Raw genomic sequence first — 13,631 nt, 5'->3', positions numbered from 1 at the left:
GTAGTGACAGATGCTTTATGACTGTAGTTTAATGTGACAACCTTCTCGTTGCTCCTCGCTGTAACTCTTCTTTAAACACCACCAGCGCCAATCTCAGTCCACAACCGTTGGCTACCGTTTAATGTGTTATACGCCTTAATCGTATTTCACACTCGTTCGGTTGTCAGACAACTGAAAATAGAAGTTACCAAAATGTGTTTTCCAAATCAAAGAGATGCCGATTCACACGGGGCTAATATCAAACCACGAGCCCCGTGTTTGGCGAAATATGGGAGGTGCTGTAATCTGCAGTGGAATTTTTACTTTACAGAATAAGCATGGATCTGCAGTTGTTACAAATTACTTTAGATCCCCAAGTAATACCAGTCCCAAGTTGATAGGGCTAAAGTGTGTAGCTAGCTGTGTACATAGCGGAGCATTTAGCATAAAAGTTCCAGATGTTTCTCTGAGGAGTGAGAGGAGACCAAACCATCTCTGCACACATGAGATGCTGTGAGTGTTGCTCCGTATCGCCTGCTGTGTAAATATGCACCTGTTTGCTAACATGTTTGCCATTTCAGTACAATAATATGTCGGTAATACAATTTGTTGTGGCCAAAAAAGTCAGTCACTGCCATGTTAGGTCAAAGAATATTTAAATAAGAAAAAAAAAGTAAATGCAGTAAGAGCAGGGTGATTTCTTTTTTTGACAGCTACTTTTGTACCGCACATAAAAAACGGTGAAAGTGGATGAAAGATTAACTTTGATATTTTTCTTAAAAAAAGATGTATTCATTTATATTTTGCAAAAAAAGCAAAAATAGATATCTAAAGCAGTGAAAACGTTTCAGGACGCAGGGGCGGGGCATTACGGGTCAAGGTGGATCGCGGCACCCTTGTAATATTCAGTATTGTCGGGAAGAGCAGCTGCAGACATTGTACAACATAAACACCTACACTGTTTGAGATGCATCGTGTGTGTTTGTGCCCTTGTGTCAGTTCAGTTGCAAACTTTATGGGCCCCTAAGGCAAATTTGTTTTAAGATTGGCTCTGCAGTAAAATACACAGTAAAGTGGCATAATAAAGTGTAAGAGCACAGTAAAAAACAGTAAACACATTACCTGAAAGTGGAGGAACACACATTACAAGGTGCCGTGTCGCAGAGTACGACCATAAACACCCGCGTCAGCTGATAAGACCAGACGCAGAGTCGTGCGTTGATGGAGACCAGTAAATATTTCAATACAAACTGTCAAGGTTGTTTGAATGACATTAGAAATAAAAGGGGCTGGACACAATATCAGAAACACCATTTCAATACAACAAATGCTATTTTTGTATAGTTGAAAGAATTTTTTTTTTCATTGACAGTCCGAGTGCTGATAATGCAACACTTGGTGGTTTAATGTGTTCCTGTTATTACAGCATTTTCCCCTGTGAACATAGTTTGATTTGACTTGTTTCAGTTCATCAAAAGCTGCCTGTTGCAATCACCCTTGGGCTCAGGTCCTCCAAAGCAGTACCATTTAAAGGGTAATTGCACCAATTTTACACATCAAATTGTGTTTATTGGTCTTGGGGATTAGTAGGCCTACTTCACAAGTGGCAACACTTCAGTGGCTCCAGATGAAGCTTCACGTAATCTGATAATTATCCTCCAGTGATGGCATTAGCTGCATTGTGGGTAATGTAGGCGCAAGGTTTTGAAAAGCAGTCCACTAGCATTGCAGTATAAAACACTGTAGGACTCATTCTTGACAGCTTAAAAAACAAAAAAATCTAGTATATTACATACATTACCCGAAATGCAACTTAGCCACTGAGCGACATCACTGGAGGCAGTTTATTACACTAAAGTCAGCTTCTTCTGGAACCTCCAAAAAGCTTTATACTACTTTTTTCACATACGCAGGAGTACTGTCCAAGACCAGTGGACACACTTTAACCTTTAAAACTGGTGGAGTTGCCCTTTAAAACACCTTTATTTATCATTTCACCAAAGGAAACAGGCGTTATTTGAGAAAAAAAACAGGTGGGATAATGTGTGTATACCTTTCCAGCAGGTTTGTGTGTGTGTGTCTGCTTCACAGCAGCCAAATTGATCTCCAGCGTTAATATTTGAAGCTCCTGTGCCGCGCTCCGCCGCTCGCGACTTCAGAGAGTTGTCTCTTTGTTGACATCAAAAGACTTTCTCTGTCCTTTGTAACGCTCATAATTATCCCCATCAGTGCGGGCTTTGATGTTAACACAGCTGTGTAATGTTGAGTGTTCCACGCGTGTACGCTGGTGTACAGTATTTGTTGTGTGCAGCTGTGTGCGTGCGCGAACATCATTTCGGGTGTTTGAACGTATGAATAGCTATCAGTGCGGAGATGTGTGGGCTTATCGATGTGATGTTTTAGCCTCTGAAAAAAAAACTAAATTGCAGGTTTTTAAAAAGCCGATGAAATGCATTTCCGCACAAGTCGGTTTACAGGAGATTAAAATCACAACAGAGGCATGAAGATTTACAGATAAAGTTGCATAATATTTAACAACACAGCCTTGACATGGTTCATTTAATCATATTGGTAGAAGAACAATTAAAGTCTCAGTGTTATAGCTCAGGCACAGTATGGACCAGTAAACTGTTTGACTCCTCTCTAGATTGTAGAGCTGTTTTATTTGCCAAACTGCAGTGGGCCAACAAAGGAAGTCTAATCACCATGCCTGTGATTTGTTTTTGCTTTTCCTCTCAGGTAGACACTCATGGGCAGCCTGGGTGTTTGGGCTGTGGCTGTGGCCGCTCTGCTGGGAACCTCGGGGTGCTGGCTCGCTGAAGGGCACAAGGGCGGCAGGCGAGGCGGCGTGGATACGGCCGGAGTGTCACACGGCTCCTCGCAGGAACCACGCTCCACGGTAAATATCCTGTGCCCTCTCCCCGCACACACAGCTTCCCACGGAGGCCATTACCTTCGTATTCAAACCGGAGAAAACCCTCACAGGGGTGTAAATCAGTCACATCAGCCGTAAATCAAATCAGGGCCGCAAACAGAACTGAAGTGAATGAAAAACAGTGTGACAGAACACACATTTGTTGTCAAATATAGCACATTTTATTGTTTCTGAAACAGTGCGCTCCCGTCTTGGTAATTCCGATGTTATGACTGAGAAGTCAGCTTGTGAATTGGTACACCCATTTATAATTGTTTATAATACTGAGACACCCCAATAGCTCACCTGGTGGTGTGTGTGCCCCGTACAAGAGGCCGAGTCCTTGGCAGCGACGTGGGTTGGAGTCCAGCCTGTGGCCCCGTGCTGCAAGAACCAGGTTGAAAGTCAAAAAACTAAATTTCATTTTTTTTTGTGCATAAGTATATATTTCTTTTGATAGACTGCATCATGAGCAGAACCTTTCTTTTTTAGTTTTTTTCCTGTTATGTCAGCGGGATCATTCGGACTTCCACCCCCCACCACAGAACCGTGACTTCGTCAATGTTGACCAGTCAGAAACATCCTCTTGCGGTATTTTCTCAAATTTAGCATCACATATGATGATGAAAACTAGTTTAAGCCACCTCCATTTAAAAAATACTCCAGCAACTTACCAATGTGCGCTGCGCCTTGGTTTACAATATAGCAATTAGATACTAAACACATGCAGGATTGTGTTGGTGAGCTTAATTAAAATGATACATTTAATGATATATTTAAATGCAAAATATATCAACAGATGCAACACGGCGTGTGGCAACATGATCTGCTAATGATCTTAACTATCTTTATCCAATTCTGTCCAGACAAGTGTGGTTGTGTTTAGAAATACAGCACAATCAGTAGCTTTTTCCCAAGAGGTCAGGTTCTCCTGGCAGCTACCACATTCAGATCACTGAATCATGTGATCAAGTACTGTATACAGGTCAGAGGTCACGGACACGCTTCGACCCTATCCAAAACTTGTTTGTGGAAGATTAGGCGCGCACCTTTTTAATATGTGACAAAGGGCTTTTGTCTTATCTGTGAGGCGGTGGAGAGGAGAGGGGCGCACACAGTTGCCTAGTTACCTCGCAGTGTGATGCTGAAATGTTTTTACTTTTGAAGAGAAGAGGAAATTGACAGGCGAGGGAGGAACGGGCGGACTGCGAGCACGAGAGAGGTTAACAATTACGCCGTGAGAATCACAAGGAAATTGTTTGGCCATGCTAGCTGAAACACAGAATCTGTTAGTACATGGGGATTCGACACTCCCTGCCTTTGCTGTGACTTTGGCACCGGCGCCAGCTGTGGATGTGATGTGGTGCAACCCGGTTTCTGGCTTCTTCTTTCTGCTGGGAGTGACTTTGGATTCATCGCTATGTGTTGCGTAAAACAGCAGAAGGAGGGGGGTGAAGTTCCGCCTCGTGTTCGGGGCATCTCCCTGTTGGTGTCTGTAAAAGCTTGTCTCCATTATCAGCTCCTTTACTGCTCTGTGCCAGGCCAAATTGGCTTTGAAACAAGAGGTCTCTTAAGCGTGTTTCAGAACAGTCACTTAAACCCCACGCTCCAGCCGCTGTTCCTCTCTGTTTTTAACAGTCAGCGTACTTATTTTTAAAACATAGAATGGGAGCGTGGTCAATAGTCGGGTATAATCCAACGCCATCTGCAGCCCGATTGCCGTTCTAGCAAGATCACCATCATTAGCACAAATAGAGTGATAGGATAAATAGCAAAAGCATGCGTATCAGCGTGGAGAGGGATAACATTCACTCCAACACAAGGTCCTCTTCAATATGGAGTTTATTCATGGGCAAACTGTAGTCTGCACTGCACCTTTGCTGCCACTTGACTCACAGTCATACATAATTGATACGTTTTAGCAATAGCTTACATTTTTTTTAGTCTGAGAACAAAAGTAACAAAAGCTGGGATCAGAAAAATATGAAGCATCATAAAATTGGGCTTTAAAACTTGTAATCATGACAGAAAATAACAGCAGTCATAAAAGCACTTGGCAGTAAGTGACAGATCAGCACCCCAAAATCAGGTCAGCTCATGATCATCAGACCGCATTCGTCTTCGTGTGCGGTCCCTGTTGACGTGTCATAGCGCAGACGTTTCTTGCTCATGCAACTCTGGAAAAAATGCTCTTGTTTTACTCTTTGTGACCAGAAATAAAAAGAGGCTCGCTGTTCAGAAAACGTGTTGGGTGTTTGACCCAACAAGTGTAGTTTATGTAGTTTGGACCTTTAATTAAGTACAATGGTGGATGACTGCACAGAGAGAGGTGTACAGTACGCTGTACATTACACTGAACCCTGCTCTGTTTAATGTAGTCTTTATCGCACTTGTCTTATTGGTTACGACTAAAAACCCAGCAGCAAGTGGCCTTCAATCTGCCTGTTTTCTGTGTGCTTTATTTTAAATCCACGTTTCTCTTTGTTCCTCCACTTGCAGTGACAGTGAAGAGATAGTTGTTTAAAAATTTGTGTTATCGAATGAGCTCACTTATCTATCATCATGGCACAAGAGAGAGATTCATGGGCCAGAGGGAGGAAATAAAGAGACCATCCCTGTAAGCAAACGGGTCCATGAGCCCTCTAACAAATGTTCTCTGCATAACAAAAGAATAAAGCCTCAGCGGGCTGTCTAAAAGGCATTTGCACAGACGGACAGACACAAACCACACGGCCCCACGGTTGTCGTAATTCTTTGTGAAATGAAGCATGTTCACCGCTCGGTCTGTTTTAAGTCTGTCTCACTTTGGGCATTTCCAAAACTGGCAGCTGGTTGTGGAATGCGTTTCTGCCCTGCTTGTTCGGTCCTTTGAAATCCCTCAATTAAAAAACAAATAATAATGAAATTCCCAGGCAACTGTCAATTGGCGCCAGAAGTTCACCCCGGGGCGAAATCATGCAAATCTGTGAATTCACATGACATATGAAAGATGCATTCTCAAAGTCTTTGGTAATGAATAAGTAATGCCAGATTCTCTCTTTTTCTCCCACTAAAATTCCCCCAAAACAATACAAAACATGTAAACAGAGGAACAATTGGGACCGAGGGGTGCAACAGACGGAATAAAAGAAAAGAAGAAAACGTCTGGATGAAAGCCTTTTGATTTGGAGTTCTTGTCATTTTCCACCACTGGGTTGCCGGCAGCTCCGGTACAACAGTGTTACACAGAGATAATACGTGTGTATTATTTGCAGTGTTACAGACAAAAATGTATGGACGGATTAGTTTTTATAAAAGAACAATTCATCTCATGTTGACATTATTCCTGAAAAAATCGGAATAATTCTGAAATATATTAAGATGTACTTGGCAGCTAATAAAGGAAAATAGCGGATTGTTCCTCATTAATGCTTGAAAAAGGAAGAACTTAATTAAATTGCAGAATACATTTTTGTGCAAGAGATTTTTGCTTCAGTAACATAAATGTTCATAATTGCCAAGGGATGTGAAATACTGATGAAACATGTACGTGGCACATTGAAACAACAGTAGTCGACTGACTTCGACGCGCTTTGTTTTTCACAAGCAACTTTCTCCAAATACTGGAGATCCTGATTCAATACTATAACTTATTATTATTGACATGGGACATCACAACAACAAATCTGTTTATGTTGTGCTCCCCCAACAAAAATTCAGCCAGCTAGCAGTTGCACAGCAGTATTACAGAGTGATCCCTCTTTATCTCTTAAGCAATCGTCGTCAGAATACAGACACAGAGAACACACAGACCGAACAACAGCCAAGTTGAATTTCTCCTTCTTTTTTCATCAAGTTTCTCACAGAATCAACGTTAATTGGCAAAAGCTGATATGACCTGCTGACTTTGACGTTTGTCAGCTCCGGCAGAAATTAGAAGCTGCTAGCTGGCAAGTTCTCTGCATTGCTTCTTGCTAATGAGCGAGAGAGAGGAGCGAGAGAAGATTTGATAACACATACGCTTGTGTTGGCGCGATCGGGGAATCTGCATCAATATGCATCAGTGTATTCAGGTATCTGAACCCAGGATCACTGGCAACAGCACAGTTTACATTCACACTTTCTATAGCAGAATGAGCACAGGTTTTCTTCAGACTTCATGTTTATAAGATGCATAGCCATGCGGACGTGGAAGATTCTACATCGATGGAAAGACAACGGCATCGAGAGTCTACAGCTTATGTTGTCCGGCCTCCGCTGGAAAAATAAAGTTACGTTGCGTGCCCAGTTAGTCATACCACTGAAGAGCATGCGCATCAGCAAGAACCCCAAAATTGAATGCTGCCGCAGTTAATGACGTTATTTATTCCTGAGCTTTTTCAGGTAGGAGTCGAAATGTCTGCTGTAAAAAAGGACAGTTACCTGCTGCAGATGGAAAGATCTCATAGTTTCTTATAAACTTTAGCCAGACTGCAGAAATCCAGTCAGATAACACCGGATAATAATGCGATAATGCTCAAAAGGTTAGATAATATTAGCAAAATAACCACATTTTTTTCAGAGCAGATGCAGCTTCAGTGGGATAGCGTAGGCGAGGCTGGGATGTTGTACTGTGGCTGTAATGTTCCAGGGTTCTTGTGTTGAGAAGTCTTCAGCATGCTGACAGCCAACACTGATGAGCGTATTGGGTTTTGTAGGAGGTCGTTATTTGGTTTGAGAGTGGCCTCTATGAAGAGCCAATAGACTAGAGTGGTTAAATGATTTTGCAGTAGCTACAGAGAGAGACGGTTTGTGTTCACTGGGTGAACATTTGAGGGGTCAAAGGGTTAAGCATTGAGTGAACAGGAAATAACTGCAGGAGCAATGAAAATGAAAATAAATGAAAACAGCCTCTCTTCACGAGAGCAGGATATTCTGTTGTATTTTAACTTTCAGCGGTGGGGCATTCCCCCAACTACATTTACATTTTGATTATGACTTGTCCCCGTAAAAGCTTTAGTTTCCTTTTCGTTGCAGTCCCAGAGGGTTCCTCCACAATTTTTCCGACTGTCTCCTGAGAATTTATATTCAAAGCTGAAGAAACCCTTTCAGGCAGACAGAACGAGTGCAGAACGGTTACCATTATACCAAGCAATAATACCCTTCACTACTGTAATTATTACGGTAGGTGATGCATTCTGTGCTCAGCAACACCCTCTTGTACGTTTTCAGTATCTGCGTACTTGCACTGAGGCAACTTCTGTGTTATGAACACGCTGAGGAGCATCGGTCTTTGGGTCCGTGAGGTCCAAAGTGAACACACAAAGTAAGGTTTGCTGAATGAAGCCTTTATAAGGTGTATATTAAACAGCACACTGTAAGATGCTTCGTTCATGTCTTTTAGCCTTTGTAAAATCCAGATTTTAAAAACGTGTGCTATATCCGCAGAACAAAACCAAAAAGCAAGGCAGAAGTACAGTAAGGTGCAAGGTGGGCGATGGTCATTGCATTCATAAAACCTGACGCCAAGATGAGCTAGCGTGCCCTCAAGCAACAGCAAGAACATGTTGTGTCCACGTAGTGACGCTAACAGAAACAGTAGTAAGGGTAGTAAGGCCAGAGAGATTCAGAGAGAGATGACGAGGACATATTAATGGGCGACTTCTTGAGAGAGAAGAAAGGGGCAAAAGTGGGCCACAGCGAGCGAAAGTAAAGATGACGGACGCGGAGATGAATAAAGTTCCCCTCCATACGTCCATATTGAGACGCTCAAGCTGTCTGACCTTGGTGTGCAGGGAGCAGGCCTGATGAATAAAAGCAGATTTTGTCCCTTGCAACTAGAAAAACTCTGCAAGGTTCAAAAGAAGCCAGCGACTGCCGAGATCACAAACCCCCGTATCTGGGGTTTGGACGCTGAATGAGCTCCTCGACCTCGAAGATTTAATTGGTCACCTGATGACTGAATCGTCTCAGTGACAACACAGAACCCTCAACTTCACAAACATCTCACAGTGCGGCTCCAGCGCACCACGCTCGAATCACTTCACATTTTAATTTTCCTGTATCTTGGCTTTATCAGCTGTGTGGTGCGGTGGTGATTTTCAATTAACAGTGAGTGAGTAAACTTTATGTGGATACTGATCATGTCATAACGGTCAGATGGATAAAGTCCTAACTTTTTAAAAAACTTTAAAAACTACTTTATGCCTCTACTGGGCATGTATATGTTATAGAAAATGCTAAATGCAATAACGCCCTGAGACAGTTAGGATTTGATATTGTAAAAAAGTTGCATCAGTACTAATGAAGTAAAGGCAATGATTGATTAGATAGATTGTGTAATAAATATAATAAATAGAAGCGTATTGATTCCACACCAATAAAACTACAAGCAGGCCACCACGAAGTCCAAATCAGAACAAATATAGTTACATCTACCTGTCATACATTTAATCAATCAACATCCGCATCAGAAATGAGTTATTTTCTGGCAGTGTATTAAAAAAATGCTGTTTTTTATGACTCTGTCTTTAGCAGCCAGGAAACATTTGAATAAAATCTAAATGTTTCGAGGACAGACTGTCAGTGAGCTTCACTGGAAACATAAAACCTCTCCAGCTAACACTGCGAGTACAAAAGAAACTAAAAAAAAAAAAAAAAAAAAAGCAGGAATATTTTTGGCCTTAGTTCAATTTTAGGATCCATCAAAGTTATGCCTGTGAAGGTATATTGCTACTTGGACGCTGCCGGTGCGTTTCTTCTCGTTTGGCTCCTTTTCATTTAGCTCATTAAGTAGCTTGTTGGCGCACTGACGAATTACACTTATAAAACAGGTTCCTCCTTCTTAAGTAACGCACATCAGGGAATAACTATTCAATGCAGACAGATGAACTCTGAAACCGCAGTGCACTGATAGATTCGGCTCTCCTTCCGGCTGCCTCTTATCCTAATCAGGCAATTTCTTAAAACAATGTCAAGGTGTCAGTTTGCTCCACATCAGACAATAGCTGAAGCTGCTGCTTAACAAATGGAATGAAAACGCAACGCTAAGTGTTGGCACGAAGGCAGCTATTTCCAACAGAGAGTTTTGTTGTTGACTTGGATTAAGAGCCAGAGAGAGATGGAGGGAGAGTAAGTGGGCACATATAAACATATGGGCCCCTTGAATGAAGAGTGCCTTCATTGCGCCGCACATGAGAGAGGGAGGATGAGGCACATTCAACCAGGCTTTCGTAAAAGACACAGCTCGGCTCAGATTGCCCTGCTGTTCAAAATTGCATTCCCACAGAATGTCAGTCTCCGTGGCAGCGATGTCAGATTCTCGCTTTGTGTGGGTGTTTAAATGGCATCCAAAATGGAGGCATGTAGCTCTCAGAGATGTGTTTGTTGTACTAGTTGTTTTTTTTTTGAGAGGCTATAACAGTCGTATTGAGTTTGAGCACTTCAACTCCGGCTGCCACTAGAAAAGCCTAATAAAGCAAACACAAACAGACTTATCAACAGCGCTACTCCGCCGTGACACTTGGCGGGTGCTTTCATTATCATCCGGCGCTCAGTGACATGATTGCTTCTTTAGTATGTGAAACCATAGCAGAGGTCCAGATCGAGCTTTATAACCATAGCAACGGTGCTGCTGCCTGATTTACCAGGTACTCACTTGCTCGCAAGTTAAGTCAGAAGCAAACAGACACTTGGTTTCAGCACACTCTGCCTTGTACTACCGTGGCAGTCGGCCGTGTGTTGAGTGACAACATTTTGTATCGTGATGCGGTCCCCGCCCAAACATCACAATCGACAATATTATTGACATTGGATGAAGCACAAATACGTTGTTATGCTATGTTGATTAGTAGTATGAATGGCATGAATAAATAAAGCACTACGAGGTTGATAGGCGGTTCACTTCTTTACTTCTGCCAAAAAAAAACAATATAATAAGAGCTTTTAAATTAGAGCTTTAGTGCAAAGAATGAAAGGCAAACATAACAGCATAGCCTAAAATATCAGGCGCAGCTACTCCGACACTGGTTCCCTCCCCTCTAAATTGTAGAGGACTCTTGAGGAGCTCGAGTGTTTTTTTTTTTATTTTTTGCTGTTCCCTTCAATATCTGTTATCCTCCCAACCCCGATTACTCTGCCACAAGTGTGGAAAATACGGACAGCGTAAATCAAACAGAAAGGATCTCAGACTCAAGAGGGTAGAAGGTATTTAATCTCCTATTTCTGCATAGATCTCCGAATCCCTCCTCGTCTCACGATCGACCGTATCGCGCAATCCTAACTGCACCGGGTAACTTATACAGCAGGAATTATCTCGCATTGCAAGAGAAAAATACAAACCGCCTCCTAATAATCTGTGCGTGGATCTGCTTTGCCTCGAGTGATCGCGGGGCAGAAGGCCCTCACTGCTGCTAAACTGATATTTTATGCCATAAAAATGCCCTGAAGCTGAATGTATAGAATAAAGTGCACAAAAAGAACCCCGGGGAGTCTTGGTTAAGCGAGTACAGTATTTTTTTAGAACGGAGCACACAGCCTCTCTTTCACCCCTATGCTTGGTTTGATTCACTAATCAATTGATCAAACAGCGGCACTCGAGATGATGGAAGGCGGTGCTGATGAGCACACTCAATTTTATCCCGCCATCATGAGGAAGCACGTCTGCAATTAAGATGGACAGATGGCAGAGTAAGAGAGGGATGTAGATGTAGAGACAAAGAAGGAGGAAATGACAGGAGGCACTAAAAACTGCCGTGTTTTTTCGCGAGGCTCTCGGCTCCCCCGGGAAGCCGAGAGGGCCCCGCAGACACACACGCATGTTTTTTTATCACTGAGCCTCATTACCGCTGACATCTACACTGAGGGACAAGGATGCAAAATGCCACAGCACTTCAAGCGCTGCCACACATTGGCTTCTTCAGAAGACCTGCTTTTGTTCTATTTTTAAACGGCGTGCCAATCCTTTTGTTTTTCCGGCCGCGTAAGTGAACGTTAAGATACATTTATGCAGAGCGATAAGTGCAGCAGGCGCGAGTGATCGGCGGCTAACAAGCACAAAATACACACCTGAATGCTTGTAGTGTGCACACACTACAGCTTAATCCATCTCCGCCCGACAGTCCCGTTGTTGGTTCCAACCCAAACAACCGTTCTTTCCATTTGCAACGTTATTTATTCATAACGTAAGACTTCGTGCCTTTATTACCTGCGTTTCCTTTTAAAAACTCCATTTACCTTTTAGGTCACTTTCACCTCCGCGCTCCTGTTGTTGTCTGCTGCACAGGGATTCCATCAGATACCTTTGTATTCAGAATATCGCCTCACATTTTCTCATCTGGCCCCCGTCACCGCTCGGTGCCCTCTCTTCTGACATCATCAGCACTTTCTCGGTGTCCCTTTGAAAAACGTTGCTTGGCTTTATCATCAGTTCTGCCCGGCATTATTTTTTTTATTTTTTTATTTTTAGCGATGTGCCGATACAGAATTTCAGGCCTCATGACGAAAACTGAAAATGATCTGTTTGTTACGGCTGAAACCGATTTTGAAAGATGATAAATATTAATTCACAATTGTGAGGAGGAGGATCAATATATATTAGTTTAATACGGCACAGTCTTCAGCATCCCTAAAATAAAGGACACACTTAATTAGCTTTACTGTCGCAGACTGAGCAGATTTGATTTAAATATGTCGACTAATTAGTACCAGACCTTCTCTCCATTTTTAACGAATGCTGCAGAAACCCTGTGGAGAACATTAGTTTCAGTTGTTTGGTAGTTGCTGTTATTTATTAGCAGGTACATTTTTGACACATGACATATTAGAATCTCTGTCCGGTGAAAATAATTGCCGTGGTGCACAATTTGAATCGTATTAGTGCGGAGTGAGCGATTCTGGATAATAGTTGATTGATGTGTCTTGATCTCAATCACCTCTTTGGACACTTTGGGTCCCCATGAACCATTTTTAAAGTTCACCTGAACAGTCATTATCATATCGGGTGAACTTTTCACTTTTGGAGCAAAAAAAAACAACAAAAAAAACAAAAAAAAAAACATTGCAAAATTCTCCTGAACAACTGTAGTAGTAGGACATAAAATGGCTCCATATAGCTCGTCCAGTACAACCCAAGTCTCCTGAATCCCTGAGATCCCAAATTGATTTGAGAGGACTTTATTTAGGCCCTGTTTTTAGGCTTAAACCGTCACTGCAGCTGCTAAGTTAAAGGGTTAGCACATGCAGCGTCTGGAATGATGCGAGTAATGTATTTTCAAATCAAATCGGGATCATGGTGGCTTCTGGAGGATTTCATTGCGCCGGATGAGTTGTACGGAGCCTTTTTTTGTCGTGTGTTTTCTTTTGGTTGATTTTTATGTCTTCAGACAACTTCCAAACATTTATTTCGAAGAATGTGGCAGCGCCGTTTTGCTGAGATGCTCCAGAAATATTACGTGTTCTCCAAAACTTTACTTGGCTTCCTGTTTGAATTGGCGCCGCTTTGGTGAACAAATTCCTTTTAGCTCAATAACAGATAATAATTGACCAGAATTTCTACCATTTGTTAGGACATGGAATCGCCCAGTGCACGTGGACCGGCACCGATCAGTCGAAAAGCTTTGTCTGGGCTGATTAAACTGCACGTCGATATCATACCCACACTTAACGACTTAAAAATGAATCATAGTTCATCCTTGTGGTTTTAGTTGTTTCACATCCTGATAAACATTCCTGCACAATACGGTGACACCTTCTATGCATCATGCACTCTCTTGGCAAGTGT

The 13,631-nt window shown here is 42.3% G+C and overlaps 1 protein-coding gene across 2 annotated transcripts in view; it reads left to right on the top strand.

The window, feature by feature from the left end:
* fstl4 (follistatin-like 4) overlaps nt 1-13,631 on the top strand; it is a 221,309-nt gene that overhangs the window by 14,438 nt on the left and 193,240 nt on the right. Inside the window, exon 2 of one of the 2 annotated variants that reach the window (XM_030438789.1) lies at nt 2,723-2,878. In XM_030438789.1, the coding sequence (XP_030294649.1) occupies nt 2,729-2,878 (150 nt within the window). In that variant the 5' untranslated portion in view covers nt 2,723-2,728. Of the gene's footprint in view, nt 1-2,718; nt 2,879-13,631 lie in introns of both variants that reach the window. The other variant, XM_030438788.1, reaches the window with a different exon arrangement.

The sequence above is a fragment of the Sparus aurata genome, chromosome 13 (genome assembly GCF_900880675.1).
Source record: "Sparus aurata chromosome 13, fSpaAur1.1, whole genome shotgun sequence".
Lineage (NCBI taxonomy): Eukaryota > Metazoa > Chordata > Actinopteri > Spariformes > Sparidae > Sparus > Sparus aurata.
Note: the sequence above shows the minus strand (reverse complement) of the source record. Positions and strands in the feature narration are given on the sequence as shown.